The sequence below is a fragment of the Pipra filicauda genome, unplaced genomic scaffold, assembly GCF_003945595.2.
Source record: "Pipra filicauda isolate LSUMZ 115617 unplaced genomic scaffold, ASM394559v2 scaffold716_size133577_pilon, whole genome shotgun sequence".
Taxonomy (NCBI): Eukaryota; Metazoa; Chordata; class Aves; order Passeriformes; family Pipridae; genus Pipra; species Pipra filicauda.
This window is the reverse complement of record NW_024104883.1, coordinates 86,681-112,261: the sequence shown is the minus strand read 5'-3', so window position 1 is coordinate 112,261 and position 25,581 is coordinate 86,681. Positions and strand designations below refer to the sequence as shown.

Below are 25,581 nucleotides of genomic sequence, written 5' to 3'. Positions count from 1 at the left end.
AGCTCATCCAGCTGTGTGGGGCTGGTGCAGAGTGCAGCTCATCCAGCTGTGTGGGGCTGGTGCAGAGAGCCTCTACAGCTCATCCAGCTGTGTGGGGCTGGTGCAGAGTGCAGCTCATCCAGCTGTGTGGGGCTGGTGCAGAGAGCCTGTACAGCTCATCCAGCTGTGTGGGGCTGGGTGCAGAGTGCCTGTACAGCTCATCCAGCTGTGTGGGGCTGGTGCAGAGAGCCTGTACAGCTCATCCAGCTGTGTGGGGCTGGTGCAGAGAGCCTGTGCAGCTCATCCAGCTGTGTGGGGCTGGGTGCAGAGTGCAGCTCATCCAGCTGTGTAAGGATGGGTGCAGAGTGCAGCTCATCCCGCTGTGTGGGGCTGGTGCAGAGAGCCTCTACAGCTCATCCAGCTGTGTGGGGCTGGTGCAGAGTGCAGCTCATCCAGCTGTGTGGGGCTGGTGCAGAGTGCAGCTCATCCAGCTGTGTGGGGCTGGTGCAGAGAGCCTGTACAGCTCATCCAGCTGTGTGGGGCTGGTGCAGAGAGCCTGTACAGCTCATCCAGCTGTGTGGGGCTGGGTGCAGAGTGCCTGTGCAGCTCATCCAGCTGTGTGGGGCTGGTGCAGAGTGCCTGTGCAGCTCATCCAGCTGTGTGGGGCTGGTGCAGAGTGCAGCTCATCCAGCTGTGTGGGGCTGGTGCAGAGAGCCTCTACAGCTCATCCAGCTGTGTGGGGCTGGTGCAGAGTGCCTGTGCAGCTCATCCAGCTGTGTGGGGCTGGTGCAGAGTGCAGCTCATCCAGCTGTGTGGGGCTGGGTGCAGAGTGCCTGTGCAGCTCATCCAGCTGTGTGGGGCTGGGTGCAGAGTGCAGCTCATCCAGCTGTGTGGGGCTGGTGCAGAGAGCCTGTGCAGCTCATCCAGCTGTGTGGGGCTGGTGCAGAGTGCAGCTCATCCAGCTGTGTGGGGCTGGTGCAGAGAGCCTGTGCAGCTCATCCAGCTGTGTGGGGCTGGTGCAGAGTGCAGCTCATCCAGCTGTGTGGGGCTGGTGCAGAGTGCCTGTGCAGCTCATCCAGCTGTGTGGGGCTGGTGCAGAGAGCCTGTGCAGCTCATCCAGCTGTGTGGGGCTGGTGCAGAGTGCAGCTCATCCAGCTGTGTGGGGCTGGTGCAGAGTGCAGCTCATCCAGCTGTGTGGGGTTGGTGCAGAGTGCCTGTGCAGCTCATCCAGCTGTGTGGGGCTGGTGCAGAGTGCAGCTCATCCAGCTGTGTGGGGCTGGGTGCAGAGTGCCTGTACAGCTCATCCAGCTGTGTGGGGCTGGGTGCAGAGTGCCTGTACAGCTCATCCAGCTGTGTGGGGCTGGTGCAGAGCCACCCCTGCTCCCCATTCCTTGATCGAAGGCCTTTCATGTCTGCGGAGCTTTTTGATCTTGCCAGTACACAACAAAGTCAGTTATTTAGTTATTTTAGCTACTCAGGTTTCTGGTGAAAGCAGAGGTAACGACTGTGTAGTTCTTTGGGCTCTGTACCTGGTGTTGGTGTGTCTGGGACAGCATGGACCAGGACTGTGAGTTCTCTGGAGAGTCTGGTGCATCTCATTCCTGCTTTGGTGAGCACAAGTGCTGCTGGGCTGAGTGGAAGGGGGCTCAGGCTGCAACAGTGTTGGACTGGGGGTGTCTGCTCAGTCTGGGTGTCCATGTGTCCCAGGGATGTGTCCCAGCCCCAGGGACGTGTCCCAGCCCCAGGGATGTGTCCCAGCCCCGGGGACGTGTCCCTGCCCCAGAGATGTGTCCCAGCCCCGGGGATGTGTCCCAGCCCCAGGGACGTGTCCCAGCCCCAGGGACGTGTCCCTGCCCCAGGGATGTGTCCCAGCCCCGGGGATGTGTCCCAGCCCCGGGGATGTGTCCCAGTGTGCTCGAGGCTTTGGCCCAGCAGCAGAACCAGGAGGATGTAACTGCCCGTGTTTGGGCCATGGAATGACAGAATGGTTTGGGTTAAAAGGGACCCTAAAGCTCACAGGTCACAAAAGGGAAACTTGACCTCGATGTTGGGGAAAAACTGTGCTGCAGGTGGTGTGTGACTGGAACAGCAGTGCAGGAATGCTGGAATGCTGTCCTTGGGGGAAGGGGACACCCCCGGCACCCCAAAGTAACAGGGCCGTCCCGTGGGCTGTTGGAAGCACAAAGCCTGTGCTCCACAGGCTGCCTCAGTCCAGGGTTGGTCCAGGGTGCCAGGGTTGGTCCAGGGTGCCAGGACAGCACCTGAGCTGGGGATCCCATTTCCCGGTGTGTGTCAGAGCTGCTCTGGATCCCATCGAAAGCTCTGCAGTCTGGAGAGGTTCCTGCTGGGCAAAATCTCCTTTTGCTCTTTGGTAACGGCCACCAGCTTTGCAAAGAGCTCCTAACGCAGGGGTTGGGTGAGAGGCAGGAGGAGCAGCTGGCAGAGCTGGGCTCCGATGTCCTGCTCGGAGCAGCAGCTGCTCTTCCTCCCCGAGCTCCCCTCGGAGCGGGCACCGCTGTGGTTTCTCACCCTGTAACTCGCTCACGGGGCTGCTGCTGCTGCTCCAGCTGTTGGCAGAGCTCTGCTGTGACCTCAGTTCTTTCCGTGTGAATCCTGATGTCATTTCCTGGCACAGCCCATTCCAGTGTCCTGGTTGGATGCTTTGTTTTGGAATACGTACAGGGAGCTGGAGCAGGTCCTTTGCTGAGGCAGGATCAGGACATCAGGAGGAATTTCCTGCTGGAAAGGGTGGTCAGGCACTGGCACAGCTGCCCAGGGAGGTTTGGAGTGCCCAGCCCTGGAGGTGTCCCAGGAAGGCCTGGCCGTGGCACTCAGTGCTCTGGGCTGGGGACAAGGTGGGGATGGGGCACAGGGGGATCCATGGGCTGGGAGGGCTTTTCCAACCTCAGGGATTCTGGGATTCTGTGACCACTCCTGGCTCCCTTCAGTGCAAAAGGGAAATGGATTTATCCTGTGAGATTTGAGAGTCCCCATAGCTGCCTTACAGGTGAGCATCTGTCTCGTCATCCTGAAGTGCCTTTGCACCAGAGGGAGAGTTGGCAACGTCCTGGCTTGAAGGAGCCCCTTCCAGGGCCTAAAGGGGCTCCAGGAGAGCTGGAGAGAGAATTTGGACAAGGGCCTGGAGGGACAGGACACAGGGAATGGCTCCCCACTGCCAGAGGGCAGATTTAGATGGGATACTGGGAAGGAATTCTTGGCTGTGAGGGTGGGGAGGCCCTGGCCCAGGTTGCCCAGAGAAGCTGTGGCTGCCCCTGGATCCCTGGAAGCCACAACCAAGGCCAGGTTGGACGGGGCTTGGAGCAACCTGGGCTGGTGGGAGGTGTCCCTGCCCATGGCAGGGGTGGCACTGGATGAGGTTTGAGGTCCCTTCCCACCCAAGCCATCCCGTGATGGTGTTTCCTGCAGGGGAGCTGTGCCTGCCCTGCCCTCCTCACAGAGCACAGCAAATAAAGAATCCAGAGAAGCCTTGTGGGCTCCAGCACTGCCTCAGGACAGGCCAGAGCTTTGGGGGATCCATCACTTCTGGTTCTGGGCCTGTCGTGGGACATTCTTCAGTTTTTCCCACCTGTTCAGAAGTACATAATTCCTGTTTCTCAGGCTCTTTGTGAGCATTCCCTCTAAATGTCACAGTATCAGTAACAGCTGAGAAGTTGATAAAACTGACTGATAAATGAGGTGCTCCAGGGCAATATTGTAACAATAGGCCTTTTTTAAATTCAAGCTTTTTCCCTCCTGATTCACTTGACAGTTCTGCCTTCCCTTTCTCAGGGGCTGGGTGGGAACATCTGGTGCTACAATACTTGATGCCCTGAAGAGCAGGGAGTGGAGGAACTCTCAGGGTCACACTGTTGCCCTTAGCCTGGGATGTGGGAATGGCCTTAGGGGTTCCTGGGACTTGGTGCTGTGGCTGGGCTCCTGGGAGTGCCTGTGTTTCTGGCTGCTGAAGGGTTAATGAGCTGAAGCTGGTTTTGGTGTGTAAGCTGATATTCAGTGGCTGGGAACATCCCAAATCAGGTGGCAGCTGTTCAGGTAACACCTCTTGGGTCGTGCTGGTGGTGGGAGCAGTGGAGCTCAGGGGGAACCTCCTGCATGGACACTGGACACAACTGTTCTTGGAGTCTTCGATGATTCCATGGGAGTGAATTGAGTGACTGGATCCTTTTAATGGCCCCCACAACACAGCTCCTGCCTCTTTGGTGAAGCTGATGCTTTTCCTGAATGAATCCACTTCCCTTCAGTTGTGTGTTAACTTGCCTTGTCCATCTGCTCAGTATAAATTAGCCAGGGTGAGCGTTGACTCGAGTTTTATTTTTGTGTAATTTGAGGACAGAATTACCATTACAGCAAGTGGTGACAAATTTCGTGTTTCATAAATAGCAGTTTATGTGAAAGCAGATTCGCCTTCCCTGTTTGTTTTCTGGCTGACAAATATAGCTTAGGCAGGGTGAGACATGCATGGGAACTGATTTAATTGGCTGTGATTGAACTCGAGCACAGTTAATTGGCATCTGTGGTGGTTCAGAGTGGAATCCCAGTTGTGGGCTGGGGGCTGTCTGGAGTCCAGACCTTTCCCTGCCGTGGTTTCAGGTGTGGGGCCTGACAGGCTCCTGCCAACGGGATGCACAGGGAGGCACAGCTGCTCTGGGCCATCCCTCCCTAAAATAGGTGCTGGCAAAGGTGGCTGCAGAGCTCTGCTGCCTGGCCAGAGCTAATTGAGTCTCGTGGAAAATGAAAGATGTAATGGCAGGGAATTAAATCAGCCCTCAAACCTGGAATTAACTGACACTGAGCAGAGATTGTTGCTGCATGGGAACAGCCCTGAACTAAGTTCTGTTTCTTGCTAGAGCCTCATTTCCTTTTTTTCCCCCCTTAGTACCTTAGGAATAAAAACCTTATTGTCTCCCTTGTCTCTTGGTATGCATAAAACATCACTAAAATAGTTCCTTTGTTCGCTTTCTTTTGTTTTGTTTGTGGGAGCCTTGTGTAAGGTTTAGCTGCTGGAATAACAAAACGATCAAGTTTCTTTTTGCTGGAAGAAGTAACGGCTTGTGCAGAAGCTGTACTTGTGCAGAAGCTGAACGTGGTCCCAGGGAGCTCAGGGACTGGTGTAGGTGGTGTCAGCAGGAAGCTGGAGGCTTCTTTCTGAGCTGAGAATTTTTTTTAACATGTAAATTTGAACTGTGCTTTGATGTGACTTCCGAAAGCCCTTCCCTGGGAGGGTGTGGGTAGGTGAGGGATGGCTGCCTGGGGTCACACCTCACGGGACAGGAGCTGCAGGAGTGTCTGTGAGTGAGCTGAAGGCAGCTGGGGAGGGCAGGATGAGGAGGTTTCATAACTGGTCCTGGCCTGAGGAACGGCTCCTGTCCCTGTTGCACGTGACAGGTGACTGCCCCAAAGTCATTATACACACAAATACTTCCCAGGGGTGCCAAGAGGATGGTGCCAGACCCTTCAGTGGTGCCCAGCAACAGGAGCAATGGCCATACACTGAACCACAGCAAGTTCCACCTCACCATGAGGCAGAACTTCTTTCCATGGAGGGGGCAGAGCCTGGAACAGCTGCCCAGGGAGGGTGTGGAGTCCCCCCTTCTGGAGACATTGCAACCCCAGCTGCTCCAGGTGACCCTGCCTGGGCAGGGGGTTGGACAGGATGGTCTCCAGAGGGCCCTTCCAAGCCCAGCTCTCCTGGGACTGTCTCTGGTGCTGTGGGCTCTCAGTGTGCTTGGCTGGGGTTCCAGGTATCCCCACTCATGGCCATGCCCTGCATGCCTCTCCTGAGCAGGGCTGAGGTTAAATGGGCTGGGTTGGGAGCCCTGGGAATGGCTGTGGCTGTCCAGGATCCAGCTCCTGCCTCCATTTCAGTGGGAAATGCTCCTGGCCCTGGTTATCTCCCGAACTTTGCCCAGGCCCCGATATGGAGGCGCTGGCATGGAAATCACCAGATCCAAACTGTACCACGAAGCCTTGGCCCGCTGGCTGAGCTCTGGCCCTGGGCTGCCCTGCCCGTGGGGTGACCTGCTGTGGGACGTGGGGCTGCTCAGCATTCCCTGGGGGGTTCAGGGGCACAGCTGTGGCAGCCGGAGCTCGCCCAAGGCCCCTGCCCTGCTCTTTGCCAGAGGTGGAGACCCACGTTGTTCCTTTGTGCTGCCTCAGCCTCTCCCCTGATCAAAATCAGCAGTGCTGTGTGTGTTAATCCTCCAAAATTGCCATTGGAAGGGAGGTTTGGAGTGCCCAGCCCTGGAGGTGTCCCAGGAAGGCCTGGCCGTGGCACTCAGTGCTCTGGGCTGGGGACAAGGTGGGGATGGGGCACAGGGGGGATCCATGGGCTGGGAGGGCTTTTCCAGCCCAGCTGATCCTGTGAAAATTGTGGTTGAGTTGCTGAGGCCTGGACACTTGTGCTGTTGTCCCTCCCAACACGGAGGAGGTGGTGCCTCCCAAGGAAAGGTTGGTAGGAACAGGTTGGTTGGAGCTGTTGTGGGTTTAACTTTAGTCCCTCGAGACCCCTTTCCCTCCAGCCCCCCAGTCAGGCACCTCTAACCAATGGTTTTCAGCTCATGCACCTGAGTACTTCCCTTGGAGGAGTTGTCACCTTCACTTCACAGAAAAGCTGTCTTTTGTGCTGATCTTTGCAAATAAACTCCATTACTGGCAGTTTGTGTCCAGCTCAGTGTTTGAACATCTGGAGGAGTGAGGGAGCTGGAACTCCAGGTAGATGTAGAGCTCTTGGCAAGTCCCTGCTTGGCATCACTGAATGAGGAAGAGACCTTTGGAAACACCTCCCAGGCAGGTCCCTGTGGTGGGGCCTCAGCCACATGTGTGCTCAGTGGCCTTTCCCAGCTCCCAATTGCTGGGATTCTAATTCCAGGTCGGGCTGAGCAGCACTTCCCGTTGTAATCCATCTGTCAGACGTGTGGGCAACGCTGCCTGAGGAGCAGCACCTCCGTGGAATTCCCGAGGGATTGATCCTCTTCTCTTCCCTCCAGCCCTGTGGCTTCCCAGACCCAAATGGGTGGGTACAGTCTGTGCTTTTTAGAAGGAGGAAGTCTTGCTGCTTGTGCTCAGGCCATAAAAGGATTCACATCTGCGGGTGTCCAGGGGGGAGTAGCAAGGTAATGGACTTCTCCCAGCTGGAGGGGGAACAGAAGGGCTCTCAGGGTTTGTTCCTGAAGGTGATTCATATTTGAGCAGTGGGTGACAGGAGCTGTGGAGGGTGGAAGGCCACTGGTGCTGTGGAGGTGCAGCAGCCTGGCGTGTGGGGAGCACACAGCTCACACCTCCCCTGTCTCCTTCATTACTGCTTATTTGGGATGTCTTTTTAGCACTGCCCCAGAGTGCTCTTAAAGAATTTCTGCTAGGAATGCTGGCTTTTGTCATGATTTCCTTCGGAATTAACCTGTGATTTTTTTAATACAAATCTGAGAGGAACGGTGGTGGAGGAGGTTTCAGCTGAGGCTCGTTTGGGGCCCGGGAAGGCTTTGGCCTTGCCCTACATTTGCTGTGCATCCTTGGATGGGCCCAGAGGAGCTCGTGTGCTCACGGCTCTGCTGCTGCTTTGGAGGGGAACGGGAGCACTTCAGAAAGAATCTCAAGTTGGGAAGGTGTCCTTCACTCCTGGAGTTGTGGATGCTGGGGTTTGGGATGTGGTTCCTCTCTGGGCTGGCTGGTGCTGCAGGTGGGATCCGAGCCGGGCTCCTTGGGAAGCTCTGGCCTGGAGTGAGGATCCCAGATTCTTCCAGCAGCGGGAATGTGGATGGATTCACAACGTGTGGCTTTTCCCAGGCACCAGGTCAGGCTGGATGACAGCGGCCTCCTATTGTCTGGGGGGATTAAGCCTGGTGTTTGGGGGGATATGAGCCAGAGTGCTGGATTTGTCACCAAAATGAATATTAGTCAGGGCTGGTTTGCATAAATCCCATCTCCCTGCAGGCTGAGCCCTGTTGGGGATGTGTGGCAGCGTTTGAGGCACAACAAACACATCCAGGAGGGGGAATGTAGGTCACCCCAGGAGCTGCTGTCTCGCAGGACTGTCATCTGCTTCGTTAAGAATAGATTAATTGGGAGGAGACGATCTGGCACCAGTGCTGCTGCTCTGTCCCGTGTCCTGCCTTACATCAGCGGCTCTGGAATGTCTCTCTGTTGGTACAGGATTGGTGAAACTGGCCTGGAAGGACAGTTTTGTAAAGTGCTGGAAAAGGGGGGATTCGGGACAGGGCCGGGGGGTCCCCAGGAGGGGCTGGTGGAGCTGAGCAGTCTGGTGGGAAGGAGCTGCACTTGTTCCTGGTGGTCTCTAATGGAGCAAATTCTGTGTGAGAAGCTGAAGGTTAAGTGCATCCTTTGGATTTGGGGAACCTACTGCATTCCTAAAAGTAGCTGCTGGAATTAAATGAGGGGTTTGTAAAGACACGTGTGGTCACACCAGCAAATGTCACCGGGTTAGAGTCTTTAACTTACCCTTACAGAGAGACACCTGCCCACAATTCCTGTGCTTCAGACCTGCTCCACAAAACTACCAGTTTTTAGGATACTGCAGGTGCTGTGGATCCCCAGCAGTGGGATACAGCTGTTCCCAGGGGAGTTCCTCTGCTCATTCCTATGGATGTTCCCAAGGAAAGCAGTTCTGTGTGGGTGGAGGCTGAGGACCTCGGGATAGAGCAGGGAAGGTTCACCCAGGTGATGGTTCAGCAAAGGGTGCAAGGGGTGGTTTGGTGAGTGGAGCATTTGGGGAAGGAGAGAGAGGCCTTTGGGTGCTGGAGCTGGAATGAGAACGGGAGGATTGGCGCTGGATGCGTGGGAATAAAATGTAAAGGCTGATCACGTCATCATCTGTGGCTGCTGGGATTAAAGGAATTAAATCCCTTCATTCTGTTACCATTGTCCTGCCGTGCCCAGCTCCATCCAAACCAGGCTCCCAGGAAGGACCTTGACCTTTGGGGAGCTTTCTCTTCCTCAGTTGTGGAACTTTCCTAGGATACTGGAATGATCAGACTCCATGATCTTAGAGGTCTTTTCCAACCTGAACGGTTCCACTGTTCTGTCCTATAAATGTGCATTTCCTGAGGTTTCAGGTGGGGTGTGTGTTACTTTAGCTCACGTAAGGTGTGTGTTAACTTTATTTAAATGCAGCTCCAGGTGCTCTGTCAGTGCTGAGTTGTCACAACTTGAAACCCTGCAGAGCAGGAAAGGTGAGTTCCTGCTGCTGCTCCCAGTGCAGGCTCTGCCCTGGAACAGCTGCCTGCACGGAGGGTGGGACACAGGAATCCTCTGCACTGCTGCCCTGCTAGCACAGAAATCCTCACTTTGCTCACACCTGGAGTGATTTGTGGTGCTCCTGGTCGCCGAGTGTCAAAAACTGGTGGAATTCAGCCGGTGGAAGAGGAGGGCAAAGGCAGCCAAGAGGCCACTTCAGTGTCCCTGTGGTACCTGATACTCTCCCTGGTGTTCCTGGGGGGCTGCTCCTGGCTCTCCCTGTAGCTGGGGGAGCCTGGATGGATCTGTGGGAGGGCTGTGCTGCCTCAGCTCGTGTTCTGGGGCCCTTCAGCTCCCGGTGCCAGCTCAGCTCCCGCTCCAGCCCCTGGGCTGCCGTGTCTCAACAAGCCCAGCAGGAACTCCCTGGGCTGCCCTCGGGTAGGAGTCCTGACTCACAGGGACTGTGGAGGCTGTGAGGAAACTCCCCTGTCAGGCTGGATGGTGAGGGACTGGAGTCCCTTTGGTGAGGGTTTGTTTTGGGCGTGGGCAGTGTGGGAGCAGCCTGTGGTTAAAAAGGATGGGAATGAGCTGCTGGCCCAGCAGAGCGCTGTGGGCCTGTGCAGTGGGTGCCCCATGGCATAAATAACTTGGTCTGCAGTCTCTGGGGGGGGTTACCCTGGGCCAGCAGCAGCATTGGGCCTGTCTGGCTCCAGCTGCTCAGGTGGGGAGGTTGGTCCTCTGTTCTCCATCCACAGCTGGCTGGGCTGTTGGGTTACACACACAGACAGTGCCAGGACGAGGGGATGGCTTCCCACTGCCAGAGGGCAGGGACAGGTGGGAGATTGGGAAGGAATCCTTCCCTGTCAGGGTGGGGAGGCCCTGGAACAGGTTACCCAGAGAAGCTGTGGCTGCCCCTGGAACCCTGGAAGTGTCCCAGGCCAGGTTGGACTGGGCTTGGAGCAACCTGGGCTGGTGGGAGGTGTCCCTGCCCATGGCAGGGGGTGGAATTAGGTGACTTTGAAGGTCCCTTCCCACCCAAACCATTCTGGGACTCTGTAAATACTGGTTTTGCTCTCTCTCAGAAAATTCCTGGCCACAGTAAGTGTAGGAAGGATGCCCACAGGGGGGATGCTCATCCAGGGCTGTGTGGGAGGCTGGAGCTGCGTGTGCTGGGGCTGCACACCCCCAGATCCAGCAGGAGAGCTGCTGTGGGGTGGGCTCTCCTGCAGCAGGAGGACCAGCTGCCCTGTTCACAGTCACTCTCTTGTTTACTGGGAGAGCCAACGGGTTTGGGCACTGCAGAGGAGGCTGGGCAGGGCTGTACATCCCTGGGTGTGGAGCCTGGGCAGAATTCCTGTTGCCTGCTGGGTTTAAACCAGGGGCACCGTGTGTTTGCATCTTGTCAGACTGCAGAGCACCCACAGGCTCCTTGCTTTGATTCCATCACTCATTTTTGGGTGCTGGTCACACTCACACTGCCTTTCCCTCTTCCCACATACCTGACCGTGCTCCACATGACCAAGGCTAAAGACAAGGAAAACTTCAAGTGCAGTGAAATCCCTCACTCCTGATGGATAAATGCTTTGTTAGGAAAAGCAGCCATCAGCTGAAGTGTGGATTCCTAACCTGGATCCACAAGTTCTTGGTACAGTTAAAAGAAGCAAAGTAGTCCCAAGTGACTGGGTTTCCTCCTTGTGGTCTCTCTAATAATCTCATTTTCAGTGAGTAACATTTTGAGACTCTGCCTGGTGACTCCTCTTACTGTTTTGTTGCAGTCTCCTCCTGAGAAAGAAGAATTCCCAAAGCATTGGTAGTCACAGGGATCCATCAGCTGGAGAGGCTGATGGGAGATGTGACCCCAGGCAATAGGGGAGGACACTGTGGGTTCCACTCCCTTTGGAGCCCCGTTGCCAGAGGTTCCTCTGCTCTGCAGTTGGATGCCAAAGGTGGCAAATCCCTATTGCAGGAGGAACTGCCACGAGTGCCAAGGCCTGTCCCAGCTGGCCCAGAGCTTCCCACTCCTTCCCACGTCAGCTGCATGTGGCTCTCCCTGATAGAACTTTGGCTTTTGCTCAAGCCTTTGCCAAAGGATGAGACTGGGAATAGTTTGAGTTTCTCTTTCCCAAACTCTCTTATCAGAGGGTTCTGAGCCTTACAAGTGGCACTTAGTGGTGGAGGCCTGGTCCTTTCTGATCTCTGGTGGGCAGGGGAAGGGAGACACCCCAGGGAGCTGCAGTGAAATCAGAGGATGGATCATGGAATGCTTTGGGTTGGAAGGGACCTCAAAGCCCATCTCTGTGCCGTGGGCAGGGACACCTCCCACTAGCCCAGGTTGCTCCAAGCCTTTCCAGCCTGGCCTGGAACACTTCCCCACACCAATCCAGCTCAAGCTAAGGTGGAGCTGTTGCAAGAGCTTTGATAGCCCCAGAAGGGTATAAACCTCGTCTTTACTGCCTCACTTTCTAGAAATTCCAGTGGTAAGCAGAGGCAGAGCCTGAGCAGCAGAAGGAAACCTCTCTGCTGTCCCTGCCTTGAGTTACTGTGGCCTCAGGGCTTGGGGCACAGCAGCCCAGGGGCACAGGCTGTGCCTGCAGGCAGGGGGAGGGCAGGCTGGTGTCCTCCAGGCGTGCTTACAGCTCACACAGGGCCATTGAACAGCCCCCGAGTGCTTTTCCTTAAAAACCAAAAAAACAATGAAAGAAAACCAAGCAAACAGCAGGAAAACCCAGCAATAACTGAGCCTTTTAAAGTTACCAGAGTAACTCTGGGGCAGAGACCATTGTCCAGTGTCCTTACACAGAGCTCCTTGGTCCTGGGTCTCGAGGGAGGTGTGTGAACACCTCAGTGCAGAGTCCCAGACTCACTGGGGTTGGAAAAGCCCTCCAGGATCACAGAGAGTCCCCCCTGTGCCCCATCCCCACCTTGTCCCCAGCCCAGAGCACTGAGTGCCACGGCCAGGCCTTCCTGGGACACCTCCAGGGCTGGGCACTCCAAACCTCCCTGGGCAGCCCCTGCCAGGGCCTGACCACCCTTCCCAGCAGGAAATTCCTCCTCCTGTCCCACCTGAGCCTCCCCTGGCACAGCTGGAGGCCGTTCCCTCTCCTCCTGTCCCTGTTCCCTGGGAGCAGAGCCCGATCCCCCCCGGCTCCCCCCTCCTGTCAGGGGGTTGCAGAGCCAGAAGGTCCCCCCTGAGCCTCCTTTGCTCCAGGTGAACAAGGAGTTGATGTCTAAAACCGACTCCAAAGCCCGACACTGCTTTACAGAGTGTGTTGGTGTCTGGAGCATACAGCTGATTCCTCCAGTCCTCCTGGTAACAAACTTTCCAAAGCTATCCTGTCCAGAATTACAAACTCCCTGGGAACCCTTGCAAAGAAGGTTTCATGCTCCGGGGTGTCATTTCCTAGGATTCAGCAGACCTTAACCTTTGTTACCAATGGAGCAGTTAAGATAGTTATTAATTATTTCGTAAGAAAGCTCCATCTGTAAATCTGCTTTCTCTTTCCAGGGAAAGCCCAGCACGAGGGCGTCGGGCAAGAGCTGGGAGTTCTGGTTTTAATTAAGCTCTTAATGATCTCAGTTGCTACTTAGGTGTTTAAAAACATTTCTTCTACAGGGGATTTGTACCCGCACGGTGTGGATGCACATCATCCCCAACCACACTCAGCATTTCAAGTGCCAACACGACTTTTCCTGTCAGTGGTTTTCCCCCTCCAGCACAGGGCTCAGGGTTGGGTTTTCTGGGTGTTGATCCCAGTCCTGGGAGCTGGGACTGTGCTGAGACAGCACTTTGCACTTGGGGTGGAAGGTGTTGGAAACATAAGCTCAGAGAGGAGGGTTTATTTTGGATCCCCCAGGCCAGGGGATCGTTTGTGCCTGGAACACCAGCCCCACCTGATTCCAGCTGTGTGGATACCTGTGGAAGTACCCACAGCTTACACACACATTTACACACCTGTTACAAAGGACATTTTCTCTTCATCTTATTAAAAATAAACCCAAGGCCCAACAAACCCCAAGATTGCTTCTCAGTAAAACTTGAGTTGAACTCTGCTTTGGTTCTGCAGGGGCTTCATGTGTAGCTGACAGTTACAGATTGGATTATCCAGTAATAATCTCCATTATTGTTCCTCAGAGGAAACACCTCAGTGTGGCCTTTCTGTGCCTAAAAGGGGCCTGTAAGAAACACGGCCTCACGTTTTAGCAGGGCATGGAGTGCCAGGACACAGGGAATGGCTTCCCACTGCCAGAGGGCAGGGACAGGTGGGAGATTGGGAAGGAATCCTTGGCTGGGAGGGTGGGGAGGCCCTGGCACAGGGTGCCCAGAGAAGCTGTGGCTGCCCCTGGATCCCTGGGAGTGTCCAAGGCCAGGTTGGACAGGGCTTGGAGCAACCTGGGCTAGTGGAAGGTGTCCCTGCCCATGGCAGGGGTGGAATGGGATGAGATTTAAGGTCCCTTCCCACCCAAACCATTCCATGAGTTCACAGTCAGGTGCACCATCAAACTCTGGGAGAAGGTGCTGTGGCTCTGGCTGAGAACTTCCCAGGAGGACTGAGCCCGGGAGGGGGCAGCTGAGGTGGCCATCCAGGCAGCTCCCAGTGCTCCTCAGGGATGGGAACGTTCCCCAGAGCTCTGCCATGGCAATTTGGGTGTCAAGGGCTGTTGCTTGAACACACACCTGAGAACAATCCTTGCTGTTGCCAGAGCCTGTGGCACAAAGGTGGGCAGGGTGGACACGTGAGACTTGAAATACGGAGTCATTTGGGCTGGAAAAGCCCTCAGAGATCGAGTCCAGCTGTTCCCCCAGTGCCAAGGCCACCACTGACCCCAAGTGCCACATCCACAGGGCTTTTAAATCCCTCCAGGAATGGGGACTCCACCCCTGCCCTGGACAGCTGTGCCGGGGCTGGACAGCCCTTTCCAGGAAGGAATTGTCCCAATATCCCATCTAAACCTCTCCTGAGGCACCTTGAGGCCGTTCCCTCTCCTCCTGTCCCTTGTTCCCTGGGAGCAAAGCCCGACCCCCCCCAGCTCCCCCCTCCTGTCAGGGGGTTGCAGAGCCAGAAGGTCCCCCCTGAGCCTCCTTTTCTCCAGGCTGAGCCCCCCCAGCTCCCTCAGCCCCTCCTGCTGCTCCAGCCCCTTCCCAGCTCCGCTCCCTGGTGAGTCCAAGGATGAATTTGTGCACACTGGCTTTTCTTCCCCGAGCTGAGGGTGGGCAGTGCTGGTTCAGGGTGTCTGCACTGCAATCACTGACTGATTACATACACAGTGCAGTTGTGGCTCTGCTCCTGTCAGTCTGGGTTGGATGGGGTGGGCAGTGTGGGATGGGATGTGCCAGGTTGAATGGAATGTGCCTGGTTGGATGGGATGTGCTGTGCAGGGTGGGATGTGCTGTGATGGGATGTGCTGGGATGGGATATGCTGTGGATGGGATGTGCTGTGATGGGATGTGCTGGGATGGGATGTGCTGGGATGGGATGTGCAGTGGATGGGATGTGCTGGTTGGATGGGATGTGCTGGGATGGGATGTGCTGGGATGGGATGTGCAGTGGATGGGATGTACTGGTTGGATGGGATGTGCTGGGATGGGATGTGCTGGGATGGGATGTGCAGTGGATGGGATGTACTGGTTGGATGGGATGTGCAGTGGATGGGATGTACTGGTTGGATGGGATGTGCTGGTTGGATGGGATGTGCTGGGATGGGATGTGCTGGGATGGGATGTGCTGTGGATGGGATGTGCTGGTTGGATGGGATGTGCTGGTTGGATGGGATGTGCTGGGATGGGATGTGCTGGTTGGATGGGATGTGCAGTGGATGGGATGTGCTGGTTGGATGGGATGTGCTGTGATGGGATGTGCTGGGATGGGATGTGCTGGGATGGGATGTGCTGGGATGGGATGTGCTGGGATGGGATGTGCTGTGGATGGGATGTGCTGGTTGGATGGGATGTGCTGGGATGGGATGTGCAGTGGATGGGATGTGCTGTGATGGGATGTGCAGTGGATGGGATGTGCTGTGTGTGATGGGTTGCTGGGAGGATTGTACTGGTTGGATGGGAGTTGCTTGTTGATGGGATGTGCTGGGATGGGATGTACTGGTTGGATGGGATGTGCTGTGATGGGATGTGCTGGGATGGGATGTGCTGGGATGGGATGTGCTGTGATGGGATGTGCTGGGATGGGATGTACTGGTTGGATGGGATGTGCTGGGATGGGATGTGCAGTGCAGAGGGTTCCTGTCAGGCTCCAGCCCCGCAGCCTTTCCCTCCTCCTGCCCTACATTCCCTTCCTCCCGCCCAGCGTCCTCCCCTCCCCGAGCTCAATGGGGGCTTTGTTTGGGAGGAATGCAAACAAACTTGGGGCTGTGTGAAAAGGCCCAGCTCATCATTTGCAGCTCTGCAATGGACTGGAAAAGAACTTTTTCTCCCTCCCTCTGGGACCGGTGACCTTGGCTCTGTTACATGTGGGGAACAGCCAGTCTGTGATCCAGCAGCACAGGAGGGATCTCTGCAGGACCTGGGGGGGCTTGGCAAGGTGTGAAGTGGTCTGGAAGGGATTATGGATTTAAAACTGTTCTGCTGAGGCAGGTCCTGGGCCTTCATGAACATCTCCCATCCAAGAGCGCTGCAGACAAACCCCCTGAGCACTGAGTGGTGGCTGTGTGTCCCCCAAGTCGGGGGCCTAAACCTGCCCAGGGAATGTTGGGATGCTCCGTGGGAGTCACGGGCAACCTCCTCTGTGGATGCAGGATGGAAGAGCCACTGTGAGAGCCACTGCTGCTCCTGCTTAAGCTTTGCCACCCCCAGGCAGGAACCTGAAAAATCCATAAATGGCTCCTGTCTTTTCCAAAGCTGTGAGTTCAGGTTTGGTCAGACCTGGGGCAGTGGAATCATTGAATCCTGGAATGGTTTGGGTGGGAAGGGACCTTAAAGCTCCTCTTGTTTCACCATCCTGCCGTGGGCAGGGACAACTTCCACCAGCCCAGGTTGCTCCAAGCCTCGTCCAACCTGGCCTTGGACACTTCCAGGGATCCAGGGGCAGCCATAGATCCTCTGGGCAGCCTGTGCCAGGGCCTCCCCACCCTCACAGGGAAGAATTTCTTCCTAATCTCCCATCTAGTCCTGCCCTCTGGCAGTGGGAAGCCATTCCCTGTGTCCTGTCCCTCCAGGCCTTGTCCCCAGTCCCTCTCCAGCTCTCCTGGAGCCCCTTTAGGCTCTGGAAGGGGCTCCAAGGTCTCCCTGGATCCTTCCCTTCCCCAGCTGAGCCCCCCCAGCTCTCCCAGCCTGGCTCCAGAGCAGAGGGGCTCCAGCCCTGGCAGCATCTCTGCGGCCTCCTCTGGACTCTCTGCAGCAGCTCCACGTCCTTGTGCTGCTGTTGCCCAGGGCTGGAGGCAGCTCTGCAGGGGGGTCTCAGCTGAGGGGGCAGAGGGGCAGATCCCCTCTCTCACTGCCCACCATCCCTGTGGGATCAGCCCAGGCCATGGGGGGTTCTGGGCTGGGCCATGTCCAGCCTCTCACCCCCCAGTCCCTCCCCGTGTTGCTCCAAGCAACATTTAGAGGATTGAAGTTGGAAGGGAACCCAGAAGTGACTGGAAACCCGGGAGGATCTGCCTGTGAGGAGCCTCCTCACAGTTGGTGTGAGATGTACTGAAGGGTAACAAACATTTCCAAATCTTCATCTGAATACATGGAATCCCTGAGGTTTTTTATAAACCTGGCAGTGTCCTTCCAGGTCTTCCAGTGAATTCCAGTTTGCCCTGCTGAGGCTGATAAATATCTTATCGACACCTAATGAGGCACTAATTCCGTGCTCATCTTTAATTCATCCCTGTTCTCCTCCTGTGAGGGTGATGTCTCCTGTGAGGGTGATGTCTCCTGTGAGGGTGAGGATGATGTCTCCTGTGAGGGTGATGTCTCCTGTGAGGGTGAGGATGATGTCTCCTGTGAGGGTGATGTCTCCTGTGAGGGTGAGGGTGATGTCTCCTGTGAGGGTGATGTCTGTCTCCTGTGGGTATGATGTCTCCTATGAGGGTGATGTCTCATTTTAGGGTGATGTCTCCTGTGAGGGTGATGTCTCCTGTGGGTATGGTGTCTCTGTGAGGGTGATGTCTCCTGTGGGTATGGTGTCTCTGTGAGGGTGATGTCTCCTGTGGGTATGATGTCTCATTTTAGGGTGATGTCTCCTGTGAGGGTGATGTCTCCTGTGAGGGTGATGTCTCATTTTAGGGTGATGTCTCATTTTAGGGTGATGTCTCCTGTGGGTATGGTGTCTCTGTGAGGGTGATGTCTCCTGTGGGTATGATGTCTCATTTTAGGGTGATGTCTCCTGTGAGGGTGATGTCTCCTGTGAGGGTGATGTCTCATTTTAGGGTGATGTCTCATTTTAGGGTGATGTCTCCTGTGGGTATGATGTCTCCTATGAGGGTGATGTCTCTGTGAGGATGATGTCTCCCTTCTGCAGTCCAGTCACTTTTTATACCCGTTACCCTCTCCAACCCTTTCCTGAACGTACTTTTCCTGGAATCTGCCCCGTGCCTGTCCCTGTCCCCCGGGCAGCCCTTGAGTTTTGGTGGTTTGATGTCACAGTGAGTCCCTCGGACGGGCCTGGGGCTGGCTGGGCACCAGTGGAGCCCCTTGGCCAGTCTGTTAAAGCTCCTCTGGAAGTGTTCTGAGGGAAAGAGTCCTTGTTATTTATAACAGCCTTTGTGTTCCAGAGGCTGAACCAGTATTCTATTGGAATGGGAGCTGCTGTAACGTGGGATTAGGGATTTGTTTATCCCTGAACACCAGAGCTGCCTAAATCCCTGCAGTGCAGAGAAGAGTTAACTTCCTGGGCTGGGTTAGTGCCTTGCTTTCTCCTAACACCCAAACAGTGGCTGTCAGACATCCTGCTGGAGCTGGGCAGGGCCTGGAGGTGACTGTCACCGTGAGGGATATTTAATTTATGATCTTCTGGTGAGTGCTGTGTTGGTGTGTTTGGTGGCGTTGCTGGGGAACGAACCCCACGTCGCAGCAAAGGGCCCCTGACGTGTGGGCTCGGGTGGATTTGGGACAGTTTGCACTTCAAACCACACAGGATGGTTCCTGTATTGATTCATAAATTTGATTTAGTGGGAGGGATTGAAGCACTGCTGGGAAAAAATGGAGCAGTGGCCTGAGGCTGAGGGCTGGGGGTCCCAGGCTGACGTCCTGGAATTACTGCAGCCCTTGGCCTTTGGTCACTGCACTGCTTTGAATGAGAGAATCCCAGAATCCCCGAGGCTGGAAAAGCCCTCCCAGCCCATGGATCCCCCTGTGCCCCATCCCCACCTTGTCCCCAGCCCAGAGCACTGAGTGTCACGGCCAGGCCTTCCTGGGACACCTCCAGGGCTGGGCACTCCAAACCTCCCTGGGCAGCTGTGCCAGTGCCTGACCACCCTTTCCAGCAGGAAATTCCTCCTGAAATCCTTAGAATAGGGAATTTTGACCCATTACACTCCAGTTCATGATTATGCAGTGCTTGGTAACCCCTCGAGGCTTGGTGAGGGTTCATTCTCCTCCTTGGCTGCAGGTGACCCTCCAGCAGGAGCCACCCCTGCCCGACAGAGGCCTGAGGGAAGGGGGATCCTCTTCCCCCCATCTCATGTGGTGAAGCCTGTCCCAGAGAGGCTCTGCATTCCTGAGTTCTGTGGGAAAGGACTTTGGGATTTGATATTTCAATGGTAAAATCATAGAAATGAAAGAATGGTTTGGGTTGGCCTTGAGTTCAAAGCTCTTCTTGTCCCACGGGCAGGGACACCCCCCACCAGCCCAGATTGCTCCAAGCCCCGTCCAACCTGGCCTTGGACACTTCCAGGGATCCAAGGGCAGCCACAGCTTCTCTGGGCAACCTGTGCCAGCCCCTCCCTACCCTCACAGGGAGGAATTCCTTCCCAATCTCCCATCTCTCCCTGCCCTCTGGCACTGGGCAGCCATTCCCTGGGTCCTGTCCCTCCAGGCCTTGTCCCCAGTCCCTCTCCAGCTCTCCTGGAGCCCCTTTAGGCTCTGGAAGGGGCTCCAAGGTCTCCCTGGATCCTTCCCTTCCCCAGCTGAGCCCCCCCAGCTCTCCCAGCCTGGCTCCAGAGCAGAGGGGCTCCAGCCCTGGCAGCATCTCCGTGGCCTCCTCTGGACTCTCTGCAGCAGCTCCACGTCCTTGTGCTGCTGTTGCCCAGGGCTGGAGGCAGCTCTGCAGGGGGGTCTCAGCTGAGGGGGCAGAGGGGCAGATCCCCTCTCTCACTGCCCACCATCCCTGTGGGATCAGCCCAGGGCACGGGGGGTTTGGGCTGTTCCAGCCTCTCCCACTTGCCGTGCTGTGTGCAGGGTGTTGGGCTAAAAGCAGTTCAAAGCTCCGCTCCCATGCAAACTTCTTATGTAATAGTGTGTTTCATAAATTCTATTTAATCTTACTTGGTATAAAATGACCTTGTAGATTTAGGAGGGAAGTTTGGGATTGCAGCTGCTGCCTTTTTAAAAGTCTAAATATAAACAGGTTTTTGGAAGACATGAGAAGTGATCAGTGGAGTTGTTCTGATTGGAATTGAAAGTCAGAACTGTGGCATCTAATTACTGTCAGAACAGTTTGAGAGGATGAATTGGAGTGTTCCTGCTCCTCTGGTGTAGCCTCTGCTGGTAATTCTTGTAGGCAGCTTCGGGAAGAGAAGCTCAAATCCTGGAGGCAGCTCTGGGGCCCTCACACAGGAGACACAGGGAGGGGCTGGAGCGTGGGCAGGGAAGGGAAGGGAGCTGGGAAGGGGCTGGAGCAGCAGGAGGGGCTGAGGGGGCTGGGGGGGCTCAGCCTGGACAAAAGAGGGATCAGGAGGGACCTTTTCCCACCCCCCTGACAGGAGAGGGGAGCCGGGGGGGGTCGGGCTCTGCTCCCAGGGAACAAGGGACAGGAGGAGAGGGAACGGCCTCCAGCTGTGCCAGGGGAGGCTCAGGTTGGACATCAGAAGGAATTTTTCCCTGGAAAGGGTGGTCAGGCAGTGGAAGTGGCTGCCCAGGGAGGTGACAGAGTCACTGTCCCTGCAGGGATTAAAAGCCATGTGGATGTGGTGCTTGGGGACCTTCTTTATTAGTTGGTATGAGAAGTACAAACCTTGTTTGTGCTCTGTCAGGATGGTCTGTGCTTTGCTGAACTCTCAGAGTCCTGGTTACACACTCCTGTCACGTCCTGCCTTCAGCTCTTCCACATCCCAGATGGAGCAGGGATGGACCCTGTGAGGAGACTCAACTCTGAGAACTCACCTTTCATTGCTGGTGAAAGCTTTGTGTGGCTTGAACCAGCTCTGAGAACTCACTTTTCACTGCTGGTGAAAGCTTTGTGTGGCTTGAACCAGCTCTGAGAACTCACCTTTCAGTGCTGGTTCAGGCTTTGTGTGCCTTGAACCTCCTGCCTCCGTGGGGGAGCTCGGGGTGACCCTGTAACCTGTGTGTGCTGGGCTGAGGCAGGGGGGCCAGGGCTCCTCTGGAACAGGCTCCCCAGGGAATGGGCACGGCCCCAAGGCTGCCAGAGCTCAGGGAGTGTTTGGACTCTGCTCTGAGGGACAGGGGGGATTGTTGGGGTGTCTGTGCAGGGCCAGAGTGGTCCTTGTGGGTCCCTTCCAGCTCAGGATGTTCCATGATCTTACCTGTGATCCCTGGAGGTACCCAGTGCTCGAGTGCAGAGCCTCTGAAGCCCTGGCTCTGTTGGTCTCTGTGCTCCTCTCCCATTCCAGAGGGCCTGGACATCCCTGGTTTACCTGAAGATTCTGTGAAAGAAGAAGAAAAAAGCTGCTGTTCTGCCTCAGCCGTTTGGAGTTGATGCGGAGTCGCTTTTATTTTTTCCTTTTATTAAACACTAATTACTTATTTATGTGTTTGTTTATTTTAGGGATAGACTTCAAGATTAAAACCGTTGAATTACAAGGAAAGAAGATCAAGCTACAGATCTGGTGAGTGATACCCCCCCCCAGAACCTGCAGGGGTGGCCTCTCCTGAGGAGGGTTTGCTGCTCCTGGGAGTCCACTCAGGGCTCCAGCTCTGCAGCTCCGTGTTTTCAGTGGGTGTGCTTTTAGGAGGTGGATCTGCAGCAGTGCTGCAACCACAGGTACTGCTGCTCCCTCCAGGCCCTTGGCAAAGCCCTGCCTGGGCTCTGGGAGGAGAGGATCCTCGCAGGCTGTGATTTGGTGGGAAGTGGTTTAAAACTGGAATTTTTTAAATTAGGAGTTGCCTCCGATCCGTGGCTATAAATTGACTTGCAGGCCTTCTTTGTGCCAGCAGGAAAGTGCAGCCCACAGCTCCCCTCGGCCTGTAATTTTCCATGCTCAGCTGGGGACAGTCCTGCAGTGCCTGGAAACGGGGCTGTGCTCTGTGGGAATGTCTGACACGAGGCACAACCTGAGCTCCTTCCCTTGAGCTCGCTCTGCACTGAGCTGGAGATCTTTCACCCTCCAGCAGCTCAGGGCAGAGAGCTGGGGGCTGTTCCTGGGCTTGGGTGGGCCCCCTCCTCACCCAGTGCCTTCTCCAGCTGTACTGGGAGCACAGAGCCCGAACTGGTTCAGAGCTTGAATGTGCCCTTTTTGTCCCCCACTGATAACAGTCTGCATGGCTTTGTCAGGCTGATGTCTGCAGGTGCAGGTGGGTGGCTCCCAGTTAGGGGGAGGCACTGGTTTCCCCCTGAGTGGGCTCTTGTTCCAGTGCTGTGGGACCTGCTGAGCATTATCCTTCCTAACCAAGGCATCCAGAGTCATCCCTGTCACCAGCACTCTGAGGGGGTTCAGTTAGAACTGAAAGAGAGCAGGTTTAGATTGGATAATGGGAAAAAAATCCTTCCCTGGGAGGGTGGGCAGGCCCTGGCACAGGTTGCCCAGAGAAGCTGTGGCTGCCCCTGGATCCCTGGAAGTGTCCAAGGCCAGGCTGGACGGGGCTTGGAGCAATCTGGGCTAGTGGGGGGTGTCCCTGCCCATGGCAGGGGGTGGCACTGGATGGGCTTTAAGGTCCCTTCCAATGCAAACCACCCTGGGAATCGATGATTAAACTTAAGAAAAGCCATCATGAAATGTAAAAACTGAAAATACGGAAAGATGAGGCTGTTTAATGCATGTACAGGTAAAGAACAAGCTGTAGTGGAGCCCTACACACCGTGGGGTTCAGTGCCTTGGAGAAGTGAAGAGGGGCTGGGGGAGCTGAGATTTGTACCATGGCAACTTTTAAATGTCCCAAAATCGGGAAGTCGTGGCCCGGTTCTGCTGCTCGTTCCTGCCAGGTTCAAACTGCACGTTTGAAATGAAACTTGGGAAGCAGAAAACGAAGCTCCTACTGCCAAAAACAATAAATAAATTAAATTAAATCTCAGCATTGTAGTTTCCAGCTTCTCCTGCCCCAGTTTTGCCCCACAGTGCCTCGGTGCCTGGAGCAGCAGAGTCCTGGGAAGGTGTTTTGTGCAGGCCATGTATTTCCCCCCTGCTCCCTGGGTTTGAACTCACCCCACACGTGTAGGAGCTGTGTTTGGTGCTGACACAGTGATGCTTCACCCCCAGGCAGCAGTTCAGTGACTGGAGTGTGCAAACCTGAGGCTGTTCTGGGAGCTCTTTTGCTCCAGAGTGTGGGTCGTGCAGCACCAGCACTCGGTCCTGTTAAACCTCCTGACATTCCCCGGGGCCACTCCTCCTGCTTGTCCAGGCCCCTCTGGACAGCCCCATCCTCCAGGTGTGTCCCTGCACCACCATTCCCTTCCCTACAGGGCAGGACAGCTCCTTCCCTCTCCTCCTGGCTGTGGAAGGTGAGCACTCAGCAGTGCCATGGCCTCTGAAATGCCTGTTGAGGAGTAAAGCAAGAACCCAAAGGTCAGGCTCAGTTAAACCCTGCCAGGGGGGAGAAGCAATTTGACACTCAGTAGCTGTTAAATTTGGGGTTGTTGCTCAGTAAGGATCAAGCTGGGATTAGGGTGTTTTCCCAGTGCTCCAAATGGAAATGTGCCTGTTGCAAACCAAGTTGGGATAAGGGGCCGTGGAGAACTGGGTGGCTGGTGGGGCTGGGGCAGTGCCAGGCTGGGTCAGGGAGCTTTGGAGCAGTCCCAGGGTGTGAGGAGGAGGATGGACACTTCTCTTGGGTCTGGCCTTCCAGGGGAATGAGCTTGCCCAGGACAGATCCATCAGGAGAACCGCTGGTGTGTCAAATCCTGTGTGAAAGCACCTACAGAAACTGAGGTTCTTCTTTGGTGGGGTTATTGTTGTACCACTGCTGAGCTTGGGAGAACTGTTGCTGTGACAGTCACTCAGGATGGGCTTAGTCCAGGGTTTGGGAGAATCCCAACAAAGGGTGGGACCTGGAGGGGTTGACACAGATGAATGTCTTGAAAAATATTAATACAGTAAAGCTCATAGTGCAGAGAGGGGAGGGAGAATAAAGGAGCAGAAGGAGAGATCAGTGCTCCAGGAAAAGGTGGTGTTGGCTTTGGGAAGGCACTGAAGGGCTTCAGAGGAGCAGAGCAATGGAGCTAAAAACTGGGTGTAATATCACACACTTCAGGAACTCGGGCAGAGTTGCTTTGAAATGGAAACCAAAAGGCCCGGGCACAGTGTAATTCCCTGAACTCATCAGCATAATGGAGCCATTGAGAAATGAAATGTGATTTTCCTGATGCCCTTTGCAGAGGGCAGGAAGAGAGTGTGACACACGGGTCTGATCAGCACTGCCTGGGAGGAAAGGCACTGCTTTAGGAAGGATGAGGATTCCCCAGGACCTCACACCTTTAAATCCACGAGGACACTGAAGGGGTAGGGAGGGTCTGGTAGAACCCGTTGCCTTTTCCAGCACCAGAACATCAGTTCTGGTGTGAGGTGGGACGTGGGAAACACCAGGAGATGAAGCTGTGCTGGGAAACCCCTCCCAGGATGTTGTGGTGGCTGTGGGGGCACACAGACGGGCTCACGGGGCATTTCCCAGAGGAGCAGTCTGGTTTGGACACTTCAATCCACAGAGGGCATCTCTGGCTCCAGAACTCCTTGAAAACCACAGGGAAGTGGAAGCTGGAAAACCTCTGGCCTGCCCAGGTACAGCTCTGAGGTGCTTGTGAGGAGGCACAGAAAGCAGAGCTGGGTTTGTCACCCCGGTGAAGCACAGGCTTCACCACTGTCACCTCAAAATCTAATTCTTTCCTTTTTTCCTGCTTATCTGCTCCTCTGACTCTCCTGTCTTTGGTAGCATTTGTGTGTCAGCCTGTTTTCCTGCAGTCCTGCTGACTGATTCCAAATTTTAGGAGGAGCTCTGCGTTTTTAGAATGCAGCTCTTAGCTGTGTGGAAGGCCATGAAGTAACATTTCTCTCTCAGTGCATCTCTGCTGGCAGCACATTTGCATGGCCAGGAAAGAGTCCTCACAGTGTTGTTTTATTCAGCAGTGAGCTCCTTGCAGGAATAACCCCCTGCCCTGGGTCAGCAGTGCAGGGGAGCACAGTGTGGAGCAGCTCTCCCAGACCATTCCAGGCATGGAAATTCCCTGTGATGTGCAAGTGGAGTGTGGTGGTGGACAGGCAGAGCTGCTCACAGCTCCACTGCCCCAGTGCCATCAGCCTCAGGAATTCTGCAGCTGCCCCAGGAACACCTCCAAGTTAATTCTCTGTGCCGAGGGCTCTGGAGGCCTCGTTCAGTGCACACACAGATCGAGGGGGAAGATGTTCACTGGCAAGTCAGATTCTTCTCTGCTTAGAGATTTTTTAAACTTTTTCCTGTCTGAATATTTCTCAGAAAAGCTGAAATCTGTATCCTACAGAATCTCAGAATTATTAGGTTGGAAAAGCCCTCCCAGCCCATGGATCCCCCCCGTGCCCCATCCCCACCTTGTCCCCAGCCCAGAGCACTGAGTGCCACGGCCAGGCCTTCCTGGGACACCTCCAGGGCTGAGCACTCCAAACCTCCCTGGGCAGCCCCTGCCAGTGCCTGACCACCCTTTCCAGCAGGAAATTCCTCCTCCTGTCCCACCTGAGCCTCCCCTGGCACAGCTGGAGGCCGTTCCCTCTCCTCCTGTCCCTTGTTCCCTGGGAGCAGAGCCTGATTTCCCCCGGCTCCCCCCTCCTGTCAGGGGGTTGTGGGGTGGGAAAAGGTCCCCCTGAGCCTCCTTTTCTCCAGGCTGAGCCCCCCCAGCTCCCTCAGCCCCTCCTGCTGCTCCAGCCCCTTCCCAGCTCCCTTCCCTTCCCTGCCCACGCTCCAGCCCCTCCCTGTGTCTCCTGTGTGAGGGTGCCCATGGATCCAGCCTGGCCAGACTCCTCTGCAGGCCCTTCCTGCCCTCCAGCAGACCCACATCCCACCCACCCTCGTGTCATCCACGACCTGACTGAGGTGCCCTCGACCCCCTCGTCCAGATCATCAATGAAGGTGTTAACCAGGGCTGGTCCCAGCTCTGA

The 25,581-nt window shown here is 55.6% G+C and overlaps 1 protein-coding gene across 1 annotated transcript in view; it reads left to right on the top strand.

Annotated features, from left to right (window-relative positions):
- Positions 1-25,581, top strand: part of RAB10 (RAB10, member RAS oncogene family) — a 44,434-nt gene that overhangs the window by 9,755 nt on the left and 9,098 nt on the right. Inside the window, exon 2 of the mRNA XM_039389211.1 lies at positions 21,072-21,132. Within this exon, the coding sequence (XP_039245145.1) occupies positions 21,072-21,132 (61 nt within the window). The remainder of the gene's footprint in view (positions 1-21,071; positions 21,133-25,581) is intronic.